Source organism: Peromyscus maniculatus, chromosome 3, assembly GCF_049852395.1.
Source record: "Peromyscus maniculatus bairdii isolate BWxNUB_F1_BW_parent chromosome 3, HU_Pman_BW_mat_3.1, whole genome shotgun sequence".
NCBI lineage: Eukaryota > Metazoa > Chordata > Mammalia > Rodentia > Cricetidae > Peromyscus > Peromyscus maniculatus.
The window spans coordinates 142145184-142172415 of NC_134854.1; the positions used below are offsets into that span (position 1 = coordinate 142145184).

The 27232-nt window shown below is 40.8% G+C and overlaps 2 protein-coding genes across 12 annotated transcripts in view; one reads left to right on the forward strand and one right to left on the reverse strand.

The window, feature by feature from the left end:
- Erc1 (ELKS/RAB6-interacting/CAST family member 1) overlaps positions 1-27232 on the reverse strand; it is a 332548-nt gene that overhangs the window by 201530 nt on the left and 103786 nt on the right. For all 10 annotated transcript variants that reach the window (XR_013050122.1, XR_013050121.1, XR_013050124.1 and 7 more), the window contains 4 exons: positions 20513-20650; positions 17201-17341; positions 16073-16213; positions 9559-9752 (listed from right to left, as the gene is read on the reverse strand). Coding sequence is in view for 6 of the 10 variants with exons in the window: in XM_076567798.1 (XP_076423913.1) it covers positions 9559-9752; positions 16073-16213; positions 17201-17341; positions 20513-20650 (614 nt within the window). In the remaining 4 variants the exon portion in view is untranslated. The remainder of the gene's footprint in view (positions 1-9558; positions 9753-16072; positions 16214-17200; positions 17342-20512; positions 20651-27232) is intronic.
- Positions 3141-11656, forward strand: LOC107402337 (uncharacterized). Of its 2 annotated transcripts, none has more exons than XR_013050126.1 (3): positions 3141-3265; positions 5189-6047; positions 10934-11656. XR_013050126.1 is itself a non-coding variant. In XM_042273990.2 (3 exons), the coding sequence occupies exons 2-3, from the start codon at positions 5246-5248 to the stop codon at positions 10940-10942; spliced, it is 501 nt and encodes a 166-aa protein (XP_042129924.1). In that variant the 5' UTR covers positions 3141-3265; positions 5189-5245; the 3' UTR covers positions 10943-11077. The 2 variants fall into 2 exon arrangements, 1 of the variants encoding a protein (XP_042129924.1); XM_042273990.2 differs by having other exon boundaries at positions 5189-5737; positions 10934-11077.

A 27232-nucleotide genomic window follows, 5' to 3' on the forward strand; every position in this document is an offset into this window, starting at 1 on the left:
GCATTCGAGAGGCAGAAGTAGGTGGATCTCTTTGCGTTTGAAGCATGCCTAGTCTACAGAGTAAGTTCAAGGACAGTCAGGACTACACAGAGAAACCCTGTCTCAAAACCAAAAACAAACAAAACATTATCAGAGAGCAACAGGGAAGATGTCTGATGTCTAAGGATAAAAATGTCTACCTCCTTTAGGCATACTTGACACTAAGATATATTTTAGAAATTTGTAGGAATCCACAGGCCTTCATCATATATCAGACAGTGTCAAACACAAAGTTTAAAGGCAAAGATTGGTCAATCTATAGATAGATAACAGTTCCTAATGATCTTTAACTATCGTTGCTTAGAATACAAAAAGTCAAAAAATTAGAATCAGTAATAAAATTAACATCTAAAGACACCAGCCTTTTTAAAGGACATAGGGGGAAAAAAACTAAGCATATTCTTAAATGAACAAATAAAATCTTATTTTTACCCAATGTATTTATCATGAGCCATTATGTTACCTGAGCATCAAAATACACCTCTTCATGGGGTTGGAAAGAAAGCTCAGTAGTTAAAAGCATTTGCTGCTCTTACAGAAATCCTGGGTTTGGTTCCCAATACCAAAATCAGGTGGCTCACAACCTCCTATAACTTCATTTCCAAGGGATCTAAAGACCTCTGGTTTCCAGGGCACTTGCCTGCAGGCACTCATATCAATAATTTTTTAAAAATTAATAAGTATATGTTTAAAATTTTGCATACACACACCTCTGAATGAGCACATTTCAGAGCTAAACATCTACACATTGAATTATACTTTAATTAATATTAATTATATTGAATCTTCACAGTTTTAAGGGAAAAAAATAAAAAACAAAGACAAAGCCATAACAGATTTTAAGGTGCTGAACCCACTAGGGACTTTGGGACGAAGATCAACAAATGACAACAGGAAATGATGGAAGGCCTAAGTTTGTAAAACCATGTGATTTGCCCTCCTATTAAATGAGAGAATGAAATTGATCAAAAAGACAAAAGCAAGCAGCTTACTCAGAAAGAAGTTGAAGCAAACAGGACCAGGTAAAAAAGCAGTCATGTGCAGGCGAATTATGCGCCCATCTTTCCTTTCCTTTTGTCCATCTCATTTCTTTAAATAGACCGTCCTCCTCTCAGCACCTTCCCGTGTGCTGAGATTGCAAGCATGTGTAACTACATCCTTCCTCCTCTACTCCTGATGCCATGCAGGCATACTTAAACAACACTGGGTTTACCAAGTCCACAGCATTTTGTAGTTTCTTCACTTGGTTTTGTACCACCATTCACTCTCAGGAAACACACAATGAGCTCTACCTTACGTCACTCAATTGGGATTCAGAAATAAGCACTATTTCCACATTTTGGAATATGATGGACATAATCATTCTTTTGAAAGGCTTTTTGAGTTAAACATAAACTGAACCAAGTGTTTCTATTCTTATCTATTTACAACTGTAGGTCCAAGGAGGTTGCAGCAGCCTATGGTATCAAACAAAAATCTAAAGTACTGGAAAAGGAAAATATAACGTATACATCTCATCTAGTAGAATTATTTGAAATCTAATGAGAATGAAGGCCTGAGAGTTCAGGCAAAACAAATTTTTAAAATACAAACAAAAAACCTGACCAGGGAATTAGGTATCTCATTGTATGACTAAAAGCAAATTTATCATTCTTGTAACAGAGATGAGAGTTATACTCAAAAGGGTGAAAAGGCTAAAAGTGGGTTAGAAGTAGGGATATGAAAACAAATTGGATAAACAGTTGTGGTTTGAATGAAAATAACCCACACAGACTCATCAGAGTTGCATTATTAGAGGTATGGTCTTGTTGGATTGTGTGTACACTTGCTGGAGAAAGTATGTTATGGGGGGGCGGGGGGGCGGGGGGCGTTGAGGATTCAGAAGCTCAAGCCAGGTTCAGTGTTTCACTCTCTGCCTGCAGATCCAGATGTAGAACTCTCAGCTACTTCTCCAGCACCATGTCTGCCTGTGTGCCACCATGCTTCCTGCCATGTGATAATGGACTAAACCTCTGAACTATAAGGAGCCCCAATGAAATGTTTTCCTTTATAAGAGTTTGCCATGGTCATGATGTCTCCTCACAGCAATAGAGCACTGACTAAGACAGCAGTCAATTCTTTAAGGAGCTTCACTGTGAAGTACAGTGGAGAGTTGGGGCCACAGTACGCAAGAGATGGCTTCCATGCTAATTAGGGGAGGGTTCTAGCAGAGGAGCTGAAGCTGGGAGTTTATGGGAATGCTGAGTAACAGACAAGGGCTCTAAGTCAATGTGGAGCTCACTGAAGAGAGTGACTGTCTAAAGGGGAGGGACAGAGTCTTTCTACCATTGTGACCGAGAAGAAGGAGCAATAATCAGTAAAAACAGACTTGTAGATTTGGAAAATAAACAAGGATCTTAGCTAATAATTTCTGTGTTTTCTGTTTTAAAGCAAGCAATGAGGAGAATGTAGAAACAGATGCTGGGATGGAAGGGAAATCAGTCAGCAAATCGCTTACTAAACCTGAATTTAACCCTTAGGGGAAAAAAAGCCAGACATATTTTTAACACATGCTTGTAATCCCAACATTGTGGTGGCAGTGACAGGCTGATCCCTGGGACTCACTGGCCATCCAACCTAGCCTAATCAGTGAATCCTAGACCAAGTAAGTGTCCTTGTTGCCAAAAAGGAAGGTGATGGTGCCTAAGGAATGACAGCTGAAGGCTGACCTCTGGTTCCCAAACGTGTAAATGTGAATTCACACTCAAATGTACACTTTGTGGACATGAGCACACATGAAGGCACAATCTAGAGGTTGAAGAATTAAAAAGAAGAGGGAAAGAGGCTGATAATAATGTTTGGTGAACCCGATGATGATCGCTCCCAAGTTCACACTATTGAAAATACAGGCACAGACTGAAGAAAAAGGGCAGATCCAGACAGAAATGCAGGCATGAGAGCCCTGGCCAAATCTCGACAGCAGGCTCCTTCTAAAGCAATCTATTTTAGGAGGCTAATCTGTAGATTTCCCTGCATTCCCGATTGGTAGAGCCCACAAAGACTGCCAGGTGCCACAGCCAAAGGAGTGGCTCTTTGAGAAATTCCAAAGCCGTTGGGAGAGTGGCAGTTGATGTCCTAGGTCAAAGGTTCCCAGTACAGCTTTACTGCTGCAGAAAGACAGGTACAAGGGACTCTGAGCTGTGACCTAGCAGCAGAACAACCTAACTGCCAATAAATCACTTTAGAAGTAAGTCTTTTGAGCAGAATTAGGTCTCAGGTTTGTTTTTTTTTTCCCAACATGTTTGAATTGATTATTTGAAAATTTCATATATTGCACCCTGATCACACTCATTTCCCAGTCCTCCCAGGTGCACCCCCTCATCCTTGTGATTTCCCCACACACAAAAAAAAAAGGAAGAAAAAATATATATACCAAAAAAATATATACCAATTTGTGCTGTCCATATACTCACTGGAGTATGGAGTATGGCAACTCCCAGTGGCCAGCCCCTAAAGAAAACTAAACTTCAGTTTTCTTAACTAACACAAGAATAATTATGCCCAGTTCATAATTGTCAGCTTATAGTCAAGAGCCTGGCACACAAGTGTTTACCCAGAGTGTTCATACTCCCTTTTCCTCACCTCCTCCTTTGGCCCTTCTTTGCCATCGACCCCTTTGGCCAGACCCATCAGCAAGTGCTGTACCCATCACTTGCTCCTTGTGCATGAATTGCTCCAGTGTCGGCTGGCACTTAGAGTGGTAACGCTCACACAGTGCACATATACAGTGCACATATACAGACTCTTCAATGGAAGGAAAACTACAAATTTGAATACTACATAGCAAAGTGGTAATCTTCAAAGAGGAAAGACAATGTTTCATGGGTACAGAGTTTCAGTGTGAGAATATAAAATCATTTGGTAGATGAGTAGGGTTGATGGTTATGTATTTTTTAGTTTCTCGAGACAGGGTTTCTCTATGTAAGTGCCATGGCTGTCCTAGAACTCACTCATGTAGACCAGGCTAGCCTCAAACTCACGGAGATCCGCCTGTCTCTGCCTCTGCCTCCCAACAGGCTGAGATTAAAGGCGTGCACCACCACCACCTGGTTCAACAATAGAATTTATACTAGGAATATTTTACCATAATAAAACCCTCAAAGCATCTATTAACTATTATAAGCTTTCACATATAAAAGATATGTGTAAGCTAAAGCAGGGCAAATAATATTCCTATAATCTAGCACTACGGGGCTGAGGCAGGACAACAACAAATTCAAAGCTAGCCTGGGTTACAGTATGAGACCTTGTTTTATTTCAAAATAAAAATAAAGAACTGAAGGAGATTACTATCTAGCATATGTGGAGGCCTGGGTTTGATTCCTAGTAAAGCACAAGCAAGCATGTGTGCACACACGTGTGCATGCATACACACACAAACACAGAGAGAGAGGGGGGGGGAAGGAGGGGAAGAGAAGGGGGGGAGGGAAGACAGAGAAAAAGAGACACAAACACAAGCACCCAATTATCTTCCAAACAAATGAATGCACAGATGGACACCTAACCCAAAGCTCACACTGCACCTACAGTCCATGAACTGTCACTGCTAACATGACTATACATTTATGGTGGCAGCTGTACCTCAAGAGCTGCACACAGAACACAGTGAACATAAGTAATGTGCCCTGTGTGCTTAACAGCAGGAAAGACAAGGATGTGTATTTTCTTCTTAGTCTCGGGAAATTTCCTGGCAAAGGGATAAAGTATAAAGATTTCCATAATAAACCTAGAATAGACAGACACAATGGGAATTTTTTATGTAATTAGGTCCACATTATGCTGATATGCCATCATGGATAATATGGGCTCGTAAATGTTGAGTTTATAGCCCCGAGCACTTACTCCATAATCTAACAAGAAAATTAGATGTTACATTTGTAATTTTTACACAGCAGGACTGCTTGGTGGCCAGAGGCTCTAGGCTGACCTGGACACAGGAAATACATCATGAGAAGGCAATGACTGCTTGTGGGAAGGAGCTGAACTGGCAAAAATCTGCGAGACGCTAATTTACAACTTGAGCAGGTTGGGCTTCATGGGTGGTTAGACTGCTCAGAACCTGTTCTCGCTTTCTGACCCCAGCTTCTCTTTGCTTTGCTTTCCTTCCTAGGGTGCTGCCAAGAGCTCTTCTCTCTAGTTCCTGACTCAGTTCCTAGAATCAGAAGATATGGAGTCTGCACTGATGATTGGAGTCATCCCTGTTCTGTACTCAGCAGCAGGTGACAAATCTGGCCACTATGCTGGGCGGACACTGTGGTTAGGACTAATCTCAGTGTACAGCCTGGTGGTGTATGTAGTCCGGATGCCATGGTACCAAATCTACGAGGATTTCAAATGCCATGGAAATATCCCCTACCCTTGTCTTATGGAGTGTTTTGAACAAACGTTTACCGTTCCTGTTTCAGGAATGTGGTGCTACTTCTACTTCATCTTCATAATCCTGTTCTTCCTCACGGAATTCTTCATAGCTCAGATTCGGCATAAGCACAACAAGGAAAAGGTGAAGTTCATGCAGCAGGTGTCAGAGGACACAGCGGAAATGGAGAAGGGCTCGAGGAAGGCAATCAAGACACAGAGCCCCTCTCAGAAGATATCCTTCCTGAAGTTCCACCAGGAAAAGGAAATACTATATCTGAATCTGTTCCACATCCTCCTGCAGGTCAGCATCCAGACTGTGTCTTTTTGCCTGCTCACAAACAAACACCTGCCCCTGATAAGTAAAAACAGCTTTCACTGTAGCACCGATGGCTGTCCTGGTCCCTATCACTGTGTCATCTGGGAAATCTCTGAGAAGGAGCTGTCCTTGTACACACTGGTCATCTTCTCTATCATCATCATCATCCTTGGCACAGGCTCTTTTGTATACAGCATCTACCACCACTTGCTGATGGCCCGTTCAGTTTCCAAGGTTTGGATTTTTTGACATTTACGAGAAACAACACTTGAAAGACTTTTCTACCCCAGACCAGGTAGTTTGGGGTTCTCCACATTTTGTTTGGGAGAGCCTGCTCTGGCTAACGTTCTTTCGATTTTGATTTGAAAACAGTAAAAGTTTGCTGTTCTCCCTTTTCTGTTCTAAGGCCCGGCTGGGATAATCTAATTCTAGAAGTAAAACCAAACCCAACCATGCCTAACAATTGACTACCAGGCATTAGTACACAATAACTCATTTCCTTCACACTGTCACCCAGAAGATGACATCCTCACTTTTCTCTGACGCCTAGGAAGATAGGCAGCTAGTCAAGACCACCTGCAGTCAGCAAGGGAAGTCAGTTTTAAACTTAGGTCTCCCAGGGCCCTAACGTGCACCCTCCTGGAGCCATTTGCTGTGCGGCTGAGAAGCAGAGCTTGTCTTTACTGGGAATTCTACTGAAGAGAGGAGCAAGGGAAAAAAGTGGGGGCACTATGCCAGGATGTAGGACACCCTTTTAAGGTCACAGTTGTATATTCTTGCTCTCTAGTCAGAGACAAAAGACCCAGGAAGCTAAATCCAAATAAGTTATACATAACCTGAAAGTGACCATCTGGGAAAAGCACCGAGGTGCAGAGTGAACACAGCATGTCGGACAAGACTTCTCATCAGCTTTCAAGTCACATTCCAGTACAGACAAGGCTGGCTCTACAGGGTGACACTGCTTTCATAGACCTTAAAGGGGCAGACCTGGAGAGTGGACTCGGTGCTAGAACTTCAGGAGACCACGAGTGGAAGGAGTAGGGAAAGAGTAGGAGCAAGAGAATGGCCAGGAGAGACACTGGGTGTGAGCTGGTGAAAAGACAGAGACAATTTCACCCAGGGCTTTGAGGGAGGGTATGTTATTATGTCCATAACAATCTTCTATAATACCTACAAAGATGCCTTGTGGTCATTTTCTCACAATGATGAACACATTCACTCAGCATACTGGTCTTAATGTGGGCCAAGTACTGGAGCACAGATAATGTTGATAATCGGTAGAAGCAAACTTTAGAGCCGTGGGTCTCAACTTTCCTAATGCTGTGACTCTTCAATACAGTTCCTCAGGTGTGCTGACCCCCAACCACACCATTATTTCATTGCTACTTCATTACTGTAATTTTACTACTGATATGAACTGTAATGTAAATATCTGATTCCGATATGTGATGCCCAAAAGGGCCATGATCCACAGGTTGAGAACCACTATACTAGAGGGAGAAGGCAGTAAATATCAATGGGAAAAGAGGCCAAAATGTATCCCAAAACTCACAAGCTGCCTAGCCCCAGAATCAAGTCAGAGGCATCTTCTTCAGAGCCGTTAAAGGCTGGGCTCACAACCAAAAAAACCTAGTATTGGCTGAGGCAAGAGCAATGAGAGTTCTAGGCCAGTCTGGGCTACATAGAGAACATAGTCTCAAAAGACCCATAAACAAACAAAACTACAAATAACTAACCAACAAAGAAAACAATAAACCAAAGAAAAATTGGAATTGAAATGGCTAGAAGTATAAGTAATACGTGGCCATCCTGTAATTGGGGCTTGTCTCTATTAATCACTTTTGAATAATAAGTAATATCAGTACTGTTTTAATTACTTGTATAGGAGCCAAGGGGATGGCTCAGTGGCTAAGAGTGGGTAAGTATGAGGTTAATCCCCAGAAGGAAAAAAATCAGGTGTAGCTGTATGTGTACCTCTAACTCTAGCACTGTGGAGATAGAGACAGGAAGGTCACTGCTTTCTGAGGTATGCTGGTTGTCTTTCTCCAAATGGGACACAAACTCGAGTTATCTGGAAAGAGGGAACCTCGCCTGAAGAATTACCCCCGCCCGGTTTGCATGTAGACATGTCTGTGGGCACTTGTTTGATTAATGATTGGAGAATTCGGCACACTTTGGGTCAGTGCCATCCCCATGCAGGTGGTCCTGGATTGTGTAAGGATGGAAACTGGGTGAGTCATCTGAGAGCAAGCCTGTATGCAGTGTTCCTCCATGAGCTCTGCTTTGGTTTCTGTCTCCAAGTTCCTGCTTGAGTATCTGCCCTGGCTTCCCTCAATGATGAACTGATCTACGTAAGAATAGAAGTGTGTGCACACAAACATGCTGTGGAAAGGGAGATGTTCAAAGATCAAGATGAACGAAAATGTGCACAATCTATATTCTTGGAAGCTCTAGTAATTTTGAAATCTAGATTTAAAGAACTTTATCAAAGGGGCTGGAGCGATGGCTTAGTGGTTAAAGACAATGGCTGCTCTTCCAGAGACCCAAGATAGACTCCCGGCATCCACATGATGGCTCAAAATCATTTGTAGCTCCAGTTTCAGGGGATCCAATGACCTCTTCTAAGCTCCAAGAGAACCAGGCATGCATGTGGTGCAGACACATACATGTAGACAAAAAACTCATACACATAAAAATAATCAAGAACTACAGAATATACAGAGAGTTAATATCAAACTAAAGAGATGTACAGGCAAGAATGAGACCCTATTATTTACATTTTTGGTTCACTGAAGGAATCAAAGTCTATGGATACAGAATAGGAGAAATAGTATTTTGAAAGAAAAATATTAAGAATCAAAGTCTATGGATATAGAATAGGAGAAATAGTAGTTTGAAAGGAAAATATCAAGCCTATTACTAACTCCCAAAATTTAAATCCTAGCAAACAATTTAAAGATGATGTCTGATAATTCCTAGTTTTGAAGAAAATGAAAAATAAATTATTCCTAAAACAAGTTTCTAAAGATCTATGTGAATTAGTGACTTCATCCAGTCACTGTCAATCTTTGTAGGTATCCAGAAGAATATGTTGACTATGAAGTTATACAGGAAAAGGTATTTGTATGTGTGAGATTATTTTAAATAGACCATGTAAGTGGAGATGCTAATAACAGACTATATACTTCATCTTCAGTACAAAAAGACAAAACATATCCCAAGACAGCTATCTATCTGGCAGGATCTGTTCAAATGCAGCCCACTGTGAAGGGTTCAAAATTCGAACCTGGTAAGAATCACCTGAGTCTCTTGCATTATCACCGTAATGTCCCTCCTAATTTTGACAAGCGAATTGCTATAATCATTTGCTTTCCAGCACTCTAAATTATGCATTCTAAAAATCCACAGCCCAAAAGAGCATCAGTTCAGCAGCAGAGCTCTAGGGCAAGATATCAACTTCTTATACTTAGGATCATTCACTCATACTGAGCAATGATAAAACCTAGGATCTCTTTGCACTCTCTTGAATAGCTAGGAGAAATAGCCCTTAATCAGTAAACATTTTCTCTTGTCAGTGATGTTCAAGTAATAGTTTCTCACTGTATCCCCATTTAATGTCATCTTTTAGGGAGTGTAACAAAACATTTACACTGACTTAAAAAAATAAGTAAATAATGGAGTAGTAAAAGGCAATGAAGAACCTAATTCAGAGGTAGATAATATTGAAAACGCCATTTCATCAAAGTTGTAAAAACATGCTTTAATTTTCTGCCCCAGGGATTTCCACTCAGGTTCCCTTCTCTTACCTTTCCAATTCAGCTATCTTCTTATCTTTGTCATTCTTCTCATTTTCCACCTCTTTCAAGATTTCCAAGAGGCGGTCAACTTCTGTCTGGGCCTTGCTGGATTCATCTTTGTACCTGGCAATCTCTCTCTCCAAGTGCTGTACTCGGTCACTCATCTCTGGACTGGCCCTAGCTTCCAATGTTGCTTCATGTGCCTACAAAAAAAAATTCAAAGTCTCATTTTCAAAATCTAGCCAATACAGGGCCAATGAGCAAACCATACCCAAAGAACTACTTATATTATAATGTAAATAGAGTGTTATCAACTATTTAAATGGCTAATCTTCAATTTCTAATGGCCTTTCTCTGCTTAAGGATTACAAAGGGAAAAGATTAGTACTAAATGGAAAGGAATTATTTTAGTTGACAAATGGATTTCTTTTAAAAACTATTTTATCTTGGAATACTTATTATGAGGCCAAAACTCATCATAACCCAACTGATGCCTCAGAACTGAGTGAAATTAATGAAGATGGCACTGGAAGGCTATAAATTCTGATCTTTCTCCTCTTCCATCAATGCTGAGACTAGACTTAGTTCCTAACTGAATTTCCTTCTACATGTGGCTTTACCAAATGTATGAATCACATAGCCTATGGCATTTAGAATCATACAGATACGATGCTGTGCAAATGGAGCTGGGTTAAGAAAATAGCTACTTCTGCTGGGCATAATCTCAGCACTTGGGAGGCAGAGAGAGGCAGGTGGGATCCCTGAGTTCAAAGTCAGCCCGGTCTACATAGTGAAACCCTGCCTTAAAAACAACAAAGAAATAAAGACAGAGATAGAGAGAGAGAGAATAGCTACTCTCAAGTATATTTTGCTAAAGCAAAAGTTCGGAATTTTACAAGATAACCTGGGACTGACAAATGAAGTTAAAAGCAAGACCCACTCTAAGACCTAAGAAAAAGCATATTTATTCAGGTTTCTGTTGTAAAAGGCAGCTAGTAAAAGTCAATATATTTTAAAGTATACTGCAAATTCAATAATTAAAAATTAATTTTGGGGGGTTGGGGATTTAGCTCGGCGGTAGAGCGCTTGCGTAGCAAGCATAAGGCCCTGGGTTCGGTCCTCAGCTGTGGAAAAAAAAAAAAAAAGACAAAAAAAATTAATTTTTGCCGGGTGGCAGAGGTGCATGCCTTTAATCCCAGCACTAAGGAGGCAGAGGCAGGTGGATCTCTGTGAGTTTGAGGCCAGCCTGGTCTACAGAACAAGATCCAGGACAGGCTCCAAAACTACACAGAGAAACCCTATCTCAAAAATCCAATAAAATAAAATAATAAAAAATTAATTTTCAAATTATTCATCATATTAATTTTCTTGTTCTTTTAAACAGAATACCTGAAAAAAGAAACTGAAGGGAAGAGAGGATTGTTTTGGCTCGTGCTTTAAAGGTAAAGTCTATCATGGAGAAGTAACAGCTGTTGGGGCTCCATTCATGGTGGTGGGAGCTGGAAGTACAGAGCATGACCGGTGACATGCTGGGGACAGATGGAAGCCGAGAGTTCAGTGACAAGTCTAACCCGGCCAAAACCTTAACCTAAGGGCTTTAGTGACCTCTTTCTGTCTGTTATCCAGACCTCACTTCTAAAAGGTTCTGTAACTGCTAAGACAGTACCGCCAGCTGAGGACCAAGTTTCAAATGGCTTGCAGCAAACCAAAATATTCCTTCTCCCAAACTTCTAAAGCCACATGTATATAATGAATGTACTTAATAAGAAGATAAAGACTAAGAACATTGCATTTTTTCTTATTCAATAAGCAAAAAAATAAATCTTATTACAGAAGAAGATAAATTCTTCAGAAAGTATTTTAGGAAAATGTGACACAAAGTTGCCTAAGTAAAGGAAAAGTGTGTAAATTAAGTTAAATCTTTCATGAAAGGATTATCTACATTTTTGAGAGTGAATACATAACTAAGTTCATTTGTTTAAGATTCCATTCCCAGTTGGGGGAAAAAGTTACTCTCCTCCAAAGTTACTGCCTTAACCTGTAAGTGACTTGAGAAACAACTATGTAAGTTTGGGAAATAAACAAGGACAACTGTTCTTCAACTGTCTGAAATTGGTTTGTTTCACATTCTTTTGTCAATTCTGTAGTTGAGGAGGAGGGAAATTCCTGTGTGGATCAGTCTCTCATGGACAGGAGAAAGCTACACTGACTCTTGTGAAACAGTGTGTCTAACAGCAAGGAGGACAGAGTTATTGCACAGAATGCTCACCATATGCATAAGTCAAGAAAAAAAAGAAAGAGAAACCGAAGGTGCAAACAACAGCAGGATGAATCAAGACATCCCTGCCATCCACACACAAAAAGATAACAGGAAATAGGAAACAGAAAGAGGCTTGGGGAGGGGCAACAAAAGGCAATTAAATAAACAAGTATCAACAACAGCTTCTAATCAATGCCACTAAGAGAAATCTAGTTACATTTGATTATATAGCTATTATTTATGCTATAAATATGAAAGTATAAATATCAGTGGTCTGGGGTTCATACATGCTAGAGTATCCTAACTTTGAGGTCACCAGTTAGTTAAATGTCACTTCCATGGAGGGGTCCTCTATACCCTAGACCCTGTGATTTACTAGGCTTTGCTGGCTGGGTGTCTATTTTCTCTACCAGAGACTATTAATTCTCTGAAGACAATGGACAGTTCTATATTGTCTACCACCACATTCTCAGTGCCCACTCTGTTAATTGACAGGACAGAAAATCGCTTAACAAATGAATTTGTATAATGTACTCAAAAGAATTTATATTTGATTTAAAAACAGGCATGAGGCATGTAAGATAACTCAGCAGTTAAGAGCTCTTGCTGCTCTTCCAGGGAATCCAATACCCATCTTTTGGCCTTTATAAGCACCCACATTCACATACTCTGACACACAAATATACACATTAAAAATAATAATAAATCTTTTTAAAAAGTTTCTAATCATGTATGTATGTTAGTGCTTGTGAATGTAGGTGCCCATGGAGGCCAGAGGCATTGAAACTGGAACTGGAATTACAGGTAGCTGGGAGTTGCCTGATGTGGGTGTTGGGAATCAAACCTGGGTCTGCCAAAAAAGCAATACATGCTCTTAACCGCTGAGCTATTTCTCCAGCCCTAATAATAAACCTTTAAAAAATATTTTTAGAGTAAAATAGATCAGTCCACAGGAATGACTGGGGAAGAGGAGTTCAAGGTTAAACATAACTCAGGGGCCAATGATGATCCAGAATAAATAACCATTAAGGATAAGATCAATATGCTACAAGGGGATAAAAAGTAAAAAATATTATGAACCCTCTCTTAATATCATAACAAATTTTATACCAGAGACATTGATATCTAAACTCTTATTGGTTCATTTATACTTTAAAATGGAATTTCGAGGATATTTAATTATTATAAACATTTATTTAACACAATTCTACAGCTGAGCATGGTAACATATATCCCAGTACTGGAGAGGCAGAGGTAGATGGAAGTTTGTGAGTTCCAATCCAGCTTAATCTACAGAGCAAACTGCAGGACAGTGAAGGCTACATAGTGGAAACACGTCTCAAAATAAAGGAATTAATTAGTTAACATTACAAATAGAGTAGAATATTTAATTCAAGATGTAAACCTCAGGCATGGAGGCACAAATCTGTAATCCCAACACTCTGAGGGCAGAGGTACAGGTACAGAAACAGGTTACTAGCCAAAAAGGATATAGAGACCCTCCCTGTCTCAATAAATAAAACAACAAAAGCAAATCAACAAACAAAACAAAAAAAAAAAAACTGTGAACAGAAGAGTTCACATCTCAATAGATACAGAACAGTCTTCTGATCCAGCATCCCTTCATGCTAAAAACTCTTTCTTGATAGACTAGGCATGGGAAATACCTATTTCAACATAGTAAGAGCTATATATGACAAATGTAAACAACATAACCCTACGTGGAGAAAAATTCACAGCATTCTCATTAAAATCAGGAATAAGACACTGTATTACAATTCAACATAGTACTTTGTCCTAGACACAGTAATAAGACAAAAGAAAGAAGTAAAATGAATACAAAGAAATCAAACTGGAACTGAGCTGAAGTGTCCTCTCTGGTAGCCAGCTTTCATAGTACAGAGAGTACACTACAGGCTACTGAGGGATAAAAGGCATCAACGGTCTTATCCAGCTGAGAACCCAATGAATTACAATACCCATTTGCCAGGCAGTGTGTAACCCTGGTGCAATAGTGGCACTGCTGTTATGGGGGAAACCAAGCACTCTGATTAGTTTTGAGGCCCACTCCATGACAAGTATTTCATGCCTGATGCTATTAACACAGGTAAAGAACCCAGAGCTAAGAAGGTCTTAGACCCAAGGAGTAACTTAACACTGTTGTTTGGCTAAGTTAACATAGTGCCAAGCTGCCTTCTAACTACCTCTAATTATACCCACATAGAAATACTACTCTCTGTCTTTTGTTCTTTGTTGTTTGTTTGTTTTTAGACACATGGTTGCTATGTGTAACAGTTCTGGCTATCCTAAAACTTTGTATACCAGGATGACTTTGAAATTTCTTTCTTAATCAGAGAAACTTCTCTTTGGAATGAAACGGGGCAAAATGCAAGACTCATGGTTGCCCCAGATACTAGGAAAAGGTGATGGTTGAATGCTCAGTCCTCAACAAAACACTCACACTACCCCCTCTCAGGCTTAGGGAACATTACAGAAGAGAAAGTGGGAAGAGTGCAAGGGCTGAGACATAGGAAAACAACTATAAAATGCTATATTGTGGGCATGATATAGTCAATGCAATCATGATCTCACATAGCACTGGCTGTCAGCAGTGGGCCTCTATGAGATTGGCCTGCTGTCAAGTCAATCATAGATTGTGGAGGGGCCTACATGGTCCTACCCTGTCCTGCTGAACTATGATCTACAAATGGATTCCAGGTGAGTGGCAAACATTGTGGTAGGCACTGATGAGTTCAAGAAGTTCCAATGAATACCAAACCATTGTGACACAGCCCACTGTGCTGATTTGTTTTTTCTCAACCTGACATGTTAGAATCATCATGGAAGAAGGAATCTCAATTGACAAATTGCCTCCATAAGACTGCCTGTAGTCTGCGGGGTATTTTCTTAACTAACTACTGATGTGGCAGGACTTAGCCATGTGGGCAATGTCACTACTGGGCAGATGATCCTTGGTTGAATAGTCAGCCAGGAGGTGAAGCACCCTTCCATGGCCTCTTGCTCTGTTCCTGCCTTAGCTCGTACCCTCATTTCCCTTCATGATGGACCATAAGCTATAGGAAATAAACCCTTTCCTCCTCATGTTGCTTATGGTCAAGGTGTTTATCACATAAATGGAAAGTAAACTGAGACATGGGCTTTAAACTCAGTGTGTTAAAAAAAAACAAGTGCATGTGAGAAAGGGACTCAGGTGGGTAAAAGGGATGGAAAGGAGAAGGTGGGTGATAATAATCAATATGTACGATATCTATTAAGAAATTGTCAAAATAACCAGAAAGAAAATACACGACAAGCCGGCTGGTGGTGACGCACACCTTTAATCCCAGCACTCGGGAGGCAGAGGCAGGCAGATCTCTGTGAGTTCAAGGCCAGCCTGGTCTACAGAGTGAGATCCAGGATAGGCACCAAAACTACACAGAGAAACCCTATCTCAAAACACCAAAAAAAAAAAAAAAAATACATATATATACACAGACTAAGCACAGACTTCAAAGATTCTAGTGAAAGGCCAGTATGTTAATACACTAGCAAAATTCTAGACTAAACTGGGGTGATTAGAAGCTACAGCATGGTTGAAGCAAAAGGAAAGGGAAGCAGTCCTGAATAAGCAAAGAGCAGTCTGCAGGAACCTTTTAGAAGCTGTCTCCCAGAGATGAAAGTCTTCCTCCTCTCAAACGCGCATGTGCTGAAGGCATGGTTTGTGCATGCGATGTTCAGAACTGGGAGAACTGAGGAGTGGGTAAATCAGAAGGGCTCTGACCTAATCTGAGGGTTAATCATAGAACCATAACGTGACTACATTGCTGAGAGGTTGACTCAAGGTCTCAGAAGAGGAAGTGGGTCACCAGGCACTCGACCTGAAAGGTACACTTTGTCCTCACTCCTATCTGCTTTTCAGGGACCATGATGCTCTGTCGCACTCAAGACTGAAAGCAATGAGATCATCCCACCATGATCTGTAACCGCTCAAACTGTAAATCCAAATGAATATTTCCTACTTTAATGTTGTATATCTTAGGTGTTTGGTCACAGCTACAAGACCAAACATACCTCTAAACAGTAAAAAAAAAAAAAAGAAAGAAAAGAAAGAAAGCAAAGGGAGGGAGGGAGGGAGGGAGGGAGGGAGGGAGGGAGGGAGGGAGGGAGGGAGGGAGGGAGGGAGGGAGGATAGATGGACAGACTCAGTGCTATCTACTGTGTTCGTATGTAAAGAGAAGTAAGAACGGGAACTTTCTCTTCAACCTTCTTCAGCTGGGACTCCATTTTCAGGCACTCTTCCTTCTTCTGCTCAAGAGCAATTTCTAGGGTCTTGAGGCGTGAGTCCTTTTTCAGTCCTGAGGAAGCCAGGGAAGAAGCATGCTCTTTGAGATCCAGTAGAGAAGCCTAAAAGCAGCAAGACATGTTAAGATAAATACTGTGAAATAAAATGTAGATTTAACTGTTTAAATGTTTATTCATAGTGCTGCAAGTTTCCATTTCAAGAACATCCATGAACTATAAAACAGGATTAGCTTTAGTTTCCAGACATTAATCAAAATAATGCTGATCCTCAGGACTTAATGAACAGTGACATAGAGTCCTAAAAAATGCTTGGGATGCAGCTCAGGTAAAAAGCTTGCCCGACATGAATCAAGTCCTAGTTCAATTTCCAGGACCACATAGACCAGGCACAGAACACACTTGTAATTCCAGCACTCGGAGGCGAAGGCAGGAGGAGCGGAAGGTGAAGGCCAGTCTGAGGTAGAGGAGGCCTTGTCTCAAAACAGAACAAGAGTTCTAACCTAATATACTTACTCTCACGAAATAAACGGAGACTGAGCTTTGAGAACATAAGTAGCCAAACTTAGTAACTACACTAACTTGAATGTGGATTTCTCCCCTTTTTTAGCAGGAAATTCTTGTAGAAACTTACTTCTATAAATTCTCCTAAAGTCATTAGACAAACCTACAGAATTACTCATCACACAGCAGTCAACATTTTAGCTATTTAAGTTATACTAACAGGATTATTCAAAACTAAGATCAAGATTCATGAAGTCACCTAAGTTACAGGTAATTATGTTTCTAACAGTGGCTGTAATTAGATTTCTTCCTTTTGTGTGTCACTTTTCTAACTATTAGCAGTGTTTCTCCATATATAACTAGGCTGCAGGTACTCTAGCATCTGTAAAGTATCGGTATCACATAAGAAACCAAGTCTTAGAACAGAGAACAAAGTAGTAAAGGATTAGGGAGTGATAAGCAATCTACTGTAGCCCTCCCAGCTTCCTGAGCATCTAGAAAGCTTGTCACAGAACATTCAGAGAACCTTTCCTGCATTGTGCAGACAGCAGCAGATGCATACACTATAATGACTAAGCAAACCCTGACCTCCTTCTCCGAGAGGTCTCCTTGCAGCAGGCTGACTTTCTCTTTCAAGTCTCTAAGATCTTTTTTGTAGGTATCAATCTCCTCCTGCTTCTCTCGCTCATCTCTGTCCCGTTGCTCCTTCAAGCGTTCAATTGTCCGTTCCTAAAAAGAAAGCACACCAAGTCATGAGGAAACACCCATGTGTATTTATATTATATAACATACTCTGCTACCTCTAGCCAAATTCAACACTTCTATCATCTATTAAAAAGACAATGGTAAGCTCTTTAAGAATTCACTTTTCAGCCGGGCGTTGGTGGCGCACGCCTTTAATCCCAGCACTCGGGAGGCAGAGGCAGGTGGATCTCTGTGAGTTCGAGGCCAGCCTGGGCTACCAAGTGAGCTCCAGGAAAGGCGCAAAGCTACACAGAGAAACCCTGTCTCGAAAAACCAAAAAAGAAAAAAAAAAAAAAAAAAAAAAAAAAATTCACTTTTCAAAGAACTCATTTTTCCTACTGTAACCAAGAAATGTCCAACTTTGTTTATTTTTAAATACCAAGAGTGGTTTCCTATCATTTCAAATATTATTAGATATCACTAAAGCCTTTTCTTGAAATATTACCATTTAAATTCAATTTCCAAGTAACAAAAAACTTATGTGTATGCCCTTAGGACAACATAATTCTTCACTATAATGATACAGACACACACTACCTACAAAGCAACAGAAATTACTCATAACTCATATATCAAAAGGGGGAGGCAAGCTATGATACAATTGTCTAACATAAAAGAAGGCAAAGATGAGCCGGGCGGTGGTGGCACATGCCTTTAATCCCAGCACTCGGGAGGCAGAGCCAGGCGGATCTCTGTGAGTTCGAGGCCAGCCTGGGCTACCAAGTGAGTCCCAGGAAAGGCACAAAGCTACACAGAGAAACCCTGTCTCGAAAAACAAAACAAAACAAAAAAAAAAAAAAAAAAAGGCAAAGATGAGGTAGAAAAATTAAAACTTCTGCTACCCTAAGGAATGTTGCCTTATGCCTCTAAAAGAATCCAGTTAAATATCTCAAGGAATGTACAGCATAATGGGATAACCCTTTAATCCCAATACTTGGGAAGTAGAGATAGGAGGATCAAGAGTTTTAACACCTTGAGTGTTAAGGGCTATTCTTAGTTGTCAAGTGAACTATATCTAGAATTAACTAAAACTCAAATGGCTGGGCATACCAGTAAGGGATTTTTTTTTTCTTAATTAAATCATTTGAAGTGTAAAGACCCACTTCTAATCCAGAGCTTTGAGGTGAGAAAAAACACCATTAATCCGGACCTTTTGAGGTAGATTAATCTGGGCCACTCCTTCTGCTGGTAGCCTATGTAAAGGACATGGACGGAAGCTAGCTCTCTCTTTGCCTGCATGCTCTCTCTCTCTCACGAGCAAGTTCATTTCTTCTTCAGGATATACTGAAGACCAGCTGAGACACCCAGAATAGAGAACTCGCAACTACTGGATTCTTGAACCTTCTATTGGTAGACAGCCATTGTTGGACAAGCTGGACCACAGTCTGTAAGCCTTTCTAACCCCACTGTATGTATGTATGTATGTATGTATGTATGTATGTATGTATGTATGGATGGATGGATGGATGGATGTGGTGATATTGTGTCCCCCCCATATATTGTGTACCCTAATAAAGTTATCTGGGGTCAGAGAACAGAACAGCCACTAGATAGACATAGAGACCAGAAAATGGTGGCACACACGCCTTTAATCCTAGCATTCTGGAGGCAGAGATCCATTTAGATCTCTGTGAGTTCAAGGCCACTGGAAACAGCCAGGTATGATGACACACATCTTTAATCCCAGCATGTGAGATCTCATGTATTGCTTGGGAAAGACACAAGCCTTTAATCCCAGGAAGTGATGGCAGGAAGCAGAAAGGTATATAAGGTGTGAGGACCAGGAACTACAGGCTCTTAAGCTTTTAGGCTTTAAGCAGCAGTTCAGCTGAGATCCATTCGGATGAGGATTCAGAGGATTCTAGTTTGAGGAAACAGGATCAGCTAAGAAGTTGGTGAGGTGAGGTTAGCTGTGGCTTGTTCTGTTTCTCTGATCTTGTAGAATTTACCCCAATAGTTGGCACTGAGTTTTTTATTAATTAGACCATTTAAGATTCTTGTTACAAATGGGTAGATAGCAGATTCATCTTATAAGTTCTGTTCCTCTGAAGAACCCTAATACACTGAGCTACACTGTGAACCTAAGGCCAGCCTAACCCACATGAGACCTCCATCACAAAACAAGCCACATCCGAAACATTTAATTTTCTCAAAATATTAAAGCTGTGCAGATGTTTAAAATAAAATTAAAAAGAGGCCAGGCATGGTGGTACATGCCTAACTAATTCCAGTACGTGGGAGGCAGAGGCAGGGGCATCTCTGTGAGTTCTAAAACATATATAATTAATTAAAAGAATGATTAGTAAAAAAAAAAAAAAAAAAAAAAAAAAAAAAAAAAAAAAAAAAAAAAAAAAAAAAGCCACATCCAAAAAGAAAGACAAACAAACAAAAGATCAACAAGAAACAAAAACACCATAAGGAGATTCTCTAAAATACCTTCTAAGATGGTTTAGAGCACTTCGTCATTCAACCATTCCTTCAAAAGTCAAATGTGCTCATAAAGGTAAAATAAAGTAATACAAGCCAAGTGGCTGCATGAGATTGAGTCTGTGATTAAGAGCACTGGCTGCTCTTCCAGAGGACTAACATTCAATTCCCAGCCCACATGGCAGCCACAACTGGTTGTAACTACAGTACCAGGAAATTCAATGTCCTTTCTGGCCTCTAAGGACACAAGGCACATGAGATGCACAGACAGCTAGAGACATAAAAATAAATAAACTTAAATTATTTTAGGGGTAAGCCAAGACTAGAAAAATAGTAAGTATGTAATATTCATGAATAAAATCCATGTCATATATGTCATAGGAAGGTAACAGAAGAGACCTAGTCCAGGATAGCATCCTGATAATCAATGTCCAGTATCCTACACATTTTGTTAAATAATGAATTTTCTTTTGCTTCAGAAAGCAGCAAAATGGGGAACACATGCTGTTTCTTTAGGAAATGTGACTATGGCCTTTTGGTATGCAACCAATCTTGCCTAGTAGCTGGTGCTAACATCCAACAGTAACTAAACTGTCTTTCTATCTATACTATGCACATCAGCAACAAAGAACTGTCTCCATGAAAGGATTCTCCTGTGTTTATAGCCAATTTCAGAATAACAAGAAAGCAGAACTCAAAGGTCTGGGAAGAGTCAGGCCAATCACTCACTTTCTCTGCAAGAGCCTCCTCCAAGGTCGTTAGAGCTGTATCTGTGTTGGTGGTATCCGCCTGGAGAGACTTGACTCGCTCTTTCAAGCTGCTCATCTGCTTTTCTTTATCTCTCAGTTGTTCCTGGAGATTTTCAATCTGAAAAAAGTCATTAAAAATGGTAGAAGTAGGCGAAATAACAATTATTTAAAACATAAACTAATTATGGTGTGGATGTGTTCTCTGTAGAAATAATTTAAAGTTTAATTGTTTCAAAATTATATGCTACACATACCCTTACTACATACCTCTATACCCTTACTACAGCCAGAATTTTACACCACCACAGAGAAAAGATAAGTACTCTATAGATATAATACAAATAGGCAAATCCCGAACAAAAGAAGACGAAGTTGTCTTGTCAAACAGCAAGTGCCAACAGGAAGACATCGGTGCTGAGAGGGACTGCAATGAGTCCATACGAAATCAGGTGACTTTTTTTTTTTTTTTTTAAATTTTCGAGACAGGGTTTCTCTGTGTAGCTTTGCGCCTTTCCTGGAACTCGCTTTGGAGACCAGGCTGGCCTCGAACTCACAGAGATCCACCTGCCTCTGCCTCCCGAGTGCTGGGATTAAAGGCGTGCGCCACCACCGCCCGGCCAGATGACTTCTAAGATGCGTCTGGGAATGCCAAGAGAGACTGCTGCACAACAAGTAGAGGACAAAGAGTACTGCAACCAGACAGGAAACCAAATCAGCTGGGGAAGGAAACCTGTTCTTGAATGTTAGTGTTAGATTTTTAAATAACCCATTATCTAAACAGCAAGTATTTTCAGTGAAACTTCTCAGTGTGGTCATTCGTTTCTTCACACACTTAGATGCATTCATTTACTCAAAAGAATTATTGATTTCTCCTACCCAAGTACTAACCAGCCTGACGCTGCTTGGGTTAGATAAGACAAGACTGGGCACATTCATAGTCGTACGTCACTAGACAATTACCAATTTCCCTGTAACAAGCCAGCCACCGACATACTAAGAAAAAAGAAGAGGCCTACTTTTATTATATAACATGAGAAGAAAGAAAGAGGGCTCCTGTTATAAAGCTAAAGCTGGGCAATATGTGCACCTTCTGGCCTCCTAAGGAACAGAATGAATTTCAGAAAGAGAGGAATGATTAGAAATTTTCAATCCTAGAAATGGTCTGTCAACTTTAGATAATTTTCATGGCTGTGGAAATGAAACTGAAACGACTTCAATAAAGACTTGGTAAATAATTCTGAGATTACAGGAACTAAAGATCACCACAAACCAAACATAGTTTGTGCATTTGGTGCATGCCTACAATCTCAGCATGTTGAGATAAAGAGGCAGGAGAAGCAAGAGTTTTGGGTCAAGCTGAGACACAGAGTTAGTTCAAGGCCCGTCTTGGCTACATGAGACTCTATCCTAAAAAACAAACAAGTGACTAAGACACATGGAAAGCAAGGCAAGGACTACTATTAATGTTGTGGCAAAGTACTTTTATGGTTATGTATGTTTGAGGTTCTAAATGCTTCCTATACTTGGTTTTTCCATTTTCCAAGATTTGGGGAAAGTCTTTGCTATTATTTTTGTTAAAGAGGCTTTCTATGCCTCTTCTCCCAATGAGTCTGATATGTGGTCTTTACATTTGCTCTTCATCTTTTCTTATTTTTCTTTTATATTTTCTTTCTATTATAATTATTGACTAAAATTTATTATAGTCAAGTTTTTAAAAGTACAGGACTAAGAAAGAATATTACACTCTGAAATAGAGAAGTGCCAAGTGATATTTAAAAGCAAATACCTTAGCCAGTGGAAAACTTCATAAAAGGTACTCTACATTCTAGGAGGGCATGGAACGAGGCATTTCAGTCCTCAAAGAAAATAACTACAAACCAAGATTATTGCAACTGGACAAGGCTTAGGGGAACCCTTAACACTCAGAAGAGAATTTATTAAACACCATCATTAAGAACATTATATCCAACTAGAATAAAAGATAATTTAATGAGAAATAATAAAGAAATATTGCCAACACAATAAACTATGAAATTTGTGTCTAGATATAGATAGAGAAATAAGAAAAATGTTCAAAGCTATACGAAGAAAACTGGAATGAAATACAATAATTTTATATGCCCCAAGTGTTGAAAGGGTGAAAAAAAAAAAAAACCTACTAGACAAAGAGATATACTGCAGAATATTACTTTAACTGTGTAAAGGTATGTTACTTTTGTTTATGTTGCATTTGTTTAATTGTGTAAAGATGTGTTGCATCTGTTTTATCTGGCCTGCCAAAGGCACCTGATTGGTCTAATAATTAATAAGCTGAAAGGCCAATAGTTAGGCAGGAGAGGGATAGGTGGGACTGGCAGGCAGAGAGGATAAGTAGGAGGAGAAATCTAGGCTCAAGAAGAAAGAAAGGAAAGAGAGAAGGAGGAAGAGATGAGAATGAGAGAGATGCCCGAGGCAAGAAGCCAGGCAGCCATCAGCCCGCCAGACACAGAGACAGCAAGAGAGTAAAAAAACGTAAGAAGCCCTGAGGCAAAGGTGCACAGAGAGAAAGAGGTTAAGTTACAAGAGCTAGCAAGAAAAGAGCTAAGCGAAAGCCAAGCATTCAAAACAAGTAAGTCTCTGTGTCATGATGTGGGAGCTGGTTGGTTGCCCAAAAGAAAAAGCCTGGTGTGGGGTGGGGGATGGGGGGTGGGAATATTGAAGCCCCAATAGAATAGTGGGTAACATGAATACCGAAAATAAATTTGTAGAACTAGAAAAAAAATTTAAAAAAAATATAAGAAGTCTCCAAGTAGCCATGGAAACCTGAGTAAAAAGCACCAGTGCAGTCACTGCCGCAGGCTCCACTGCAGGCTCTGCCCTGCCACAGGCTCCACTGCAGGCTCTGCCCTGCCACAGGCTCCACTGCAGGCTCTGCCCTGCCACAGGCTCCACTGCAGGCACTGCCGCAGGCTCCACTGCAGGCTCTGCCGCAGGCTCCACTGCAGGCACTGCCACAGGCTCCACTGCAAGCTCTGCCACAGGCTCCACTGCAGGCTCTGCACTGCTGCAGGCTCCACTGCAGGCACTGCACTGCCGCAGGCTCCACTGCAGGCTCTGCTGCAGGCTCCACTGCAAGCACTGCCACAGGCTCCACTGCAGGCTCTGCACTGCTGCAGGCTCCACTGCAGGTTCTGCACTGCCGCAGGCCCCACTGCAGGCTCTGCCGCAGGCTCCAATGCAGGCTCTGCACTGTGGCAGGCTCCACTGCAGGCTCTGCACTGCCGCAGGCTCTGCACTGCCACAGGCTCCACTGCAGGCTCTGCACTGCCACAGGCTCCACTGCAGGCTCTGCACTGCCGCAGGCTCCACTGCAGGCTCTGCACTGCCGCAGGCTCCACTGCAGGCTCTGCACTGCCACAGGCTCTGCACTGCCGCAGGCTCCACTGCAGGCTCTGCACTGCCGCAGGCTCTGCACTGCCGCAGGCTCCACTGCAGGCTCTGCACTGCCGCAGGCTCCACTGCAGGCTCTGCACTGCCGCAGGCTCTGCACTGCCGCAGGCTCCACTGCAGGCTCTGCACTGCCACAGGCTCTGCACTGCTGCAGGCTCCACTGCAGGCACTGTAACAAAAGGAACGACGCCGGCACAAAAGCAGACAGGAACCAGGTGGACACACGTGAACTCATCAAGGAACTTTCAACTGAGTCTCAATGAGAGGCGTTAAAAATATGTGTTCAGCCGGGCGTTGGTGGCGCACGCCTTTAATCCCAGCACTCGGGAGGCAGAGCCAGGCGGATCTCTGTGAGTTCGAGGCCAGCCTGGGCTACCAAGTGAGTTCCAGGAAAGGCGCAAAGCTACACAGAGAAACCCTGTCTCGAAAAACCAAAAAAAAAAAAAAAAAAAAAATGTGTTCAATAAAGGGCAGTTGATGGGAAAACTGGACATCCAAATATACAAGACTGAAACTAGACCCTTATCTTACTCTAAAAACAAAAAAGAGAAGAGGCTTTAAGATCAAAAATTTAATTTGAAACCACTAGAGTAAGGTCTAGGGGAAAACTTCAGAATACTGACACAGGCAGATTTCCTACGTAAGACTCCAACTACACATAGAACTAAAAAAGTTTAAGAAAGTCTGAGGAGACATCAAAGAAATATAAATAGCCACTAACTGTGAAAAATGTTCATTTAGCATTCAGGCGAATGAAAACTTACTGCAGTTAAAATTGATATTTTAGTAAAATTTGGGCAAAGTAGAGCCCTCATACATTGTTAGGAATGTAAGTGGATAATGCCAGTGTGCAATATAATATGGAGGTCCCTCCAAACATTAAAGATAGAACTCCCATATCATTTTCCCACCTCTGAGTTTTTAATATGAAAATGGAATCCGTAAATGTGGTGGTTTGAATGAAAACGGCCCCCATAGACTCATAAGCAGTAGCATTATTGGAGGTGTGGCTTTGTTGGAGGAAGTGTGTCACAGGAGGTGGGCTTTGAGGTTTCAGAAGCTCAAGCCAGGCCCAGTGGCTCACTCTCTCTTCCTGATACCGGCCAATCTCTTGGCTCCTTCCCCATGTGTCACTGCCATGCTTCCTGCCATGACGATATTGGACCAAACCTCCGAAACTGTAAGCAGCCCCAATTAAATGTTTTTCTTATGAAGAATTGCCATGGTCATCTGGGCGGCAGTAGTACATGCCTTTAATCCAGCACTGGGGAGGCAGAGCCAGGCAGATCTCTGTGAGTTCGAGGCCAACCTGGTCTACAGAGCAAGATCCAGGGCAAGCACCAAAACTACGCAGAGAAACTGTCTCAAAAAACCAGGAAAAAAAAATTGCCATGATCATGGTGTCCCTTCACAGCAATAGAAACCCTAACTAAGACAGCATACTAGAGATATATGCAAGTTTGCTGTAAAATTCACAACAGCCAAGTGTGGAATCGGCCTAAGTGCCAAACAATAGGTGAAGAAAAATGGTAAACAACAGTATTACTAGCCATGAAGAACAAGATCCTGTGACTTTCAGGAAAATGGATAGAAGAGGAAGGCAAATTAAATATTTAAACTCCTATGTGTTTTTTGTTTTCATATATGGAAAGACAAGGACCTGAAACTAGAAAATGTGCTATTAAAAACTAAGAAGGGGACCAAGGGAAACCAGGAAGAGGGTATAAAGGTGGGTAGACATGATCAGTAAGTACACTGGAAGTTTTATTAGTATGGTATTATTATAATCTTTTCTGTGACTTTAGAGATATAAAGATCCTATTTCATAAAATTTTATTCATGCAGAAATTCAATGCATGCTTAAATAGGTATTACTGGTTTTTGTCTATAACAGGTAGAACATGCATACAAAAAATTCTGTATTTTTTTTTCTTGTATTTTTATGAGACAGGATTTCTGCGCTGTGGAGTAATCCTATTCTACACTGTGTTTCTCTTATTGTTAAGCTGATTGGCCAATAGCTAGGCAGGATTTTCGGGGCAGAGGGAATGCAGAGAAGAAGGGCAGGGTCTGAGGAGTCTCAAGATATGCAGGGAGAAAGACTTGAATTTGCCGTACTGAGATAAGGTACCAAACCACATGATAGAGCATAGATAAGAAATACGAGTTAATTTAAAATGTAAGCATTAGCTGGTAAAAAACCTGAGCAATTGCCAAGGATTTATAATTATAGTAAGTCTCTGAATGGTTATTTGGAAGCGGCTGCCAAGACACAGAGAAACTGCACCTACATTTCTCTGTGTAGCCCTGGCTGTCCTGGAACTCACTCTGTAGACCAGGCTGACCTGGAACTCATAGAGATCTGCTTGTCTCTGCCCCGAGTGCTGGGGAAAAAAGGTGTGTACTACCACCGACCATGATGCTAATTTTTTATTGATAGACATGCAGACTAAGGAACTGAATAGTCTACCACTTCTGAATGATTTTACTTTCTACTCTACTTCTAGTTACCAGGGGTTAATCATAATCTGAAAATATTAGACGAAACATTCTAGGGAAAAAGCAATTCAGCCAGGTATGGTGGTACTAAACCATAGTCTTGGATTTCAGGAAGCTGAGACAGGAGGATCATGAGGTCAAAGCCAGTTTGGGTTGTATTCAAGAAACTGTCAAAAAACTCAAACACCATGGAAAGGGGGGACCTACTATGTTTTATAAACTTTCAATTGCACACTGTTCCAAAAAGTATGATTAACCTTCACTCCTCTATCTAGCATATCCACACTATAGACAATATCCAGACAAATTGCTGTGTAAGGTGGCCCATTTTGTAATCCCAGGGACTTTTTGTTTTACAATTAATTTATTTATTATGTGGTTGTGTGGGTACACTTATGCCTTGGTGTGTTTATGAAAAACAGAGGACAACTTGCTAGAGTCAGTTCTCTTCTCCCACCATGTGGGTTCCAGAGATCCAACTCAGGTTGTCGGGTTCAGTGGCAAGCCTCACTGGTCCTCTATGGGTTCTTTATGTATAACCTACCTGTTATAAACAAAAAACAGTAAGTACCTATTTAAGCATGCATCAAATTTCTGCATGAATAAAAATTTGTAATAAACAAACTGGAGTTTATTCTAAAGAGAAAATCTAACACAGGTGAACTGAAATAGAAATATTTTTTATTTTAAAAAGTTACTCTAAGATTAATTTCTTGAAACCTCTCTCATCATCACATTACTGAGTTGAAAATAAAATAGCATATGAGGCTGT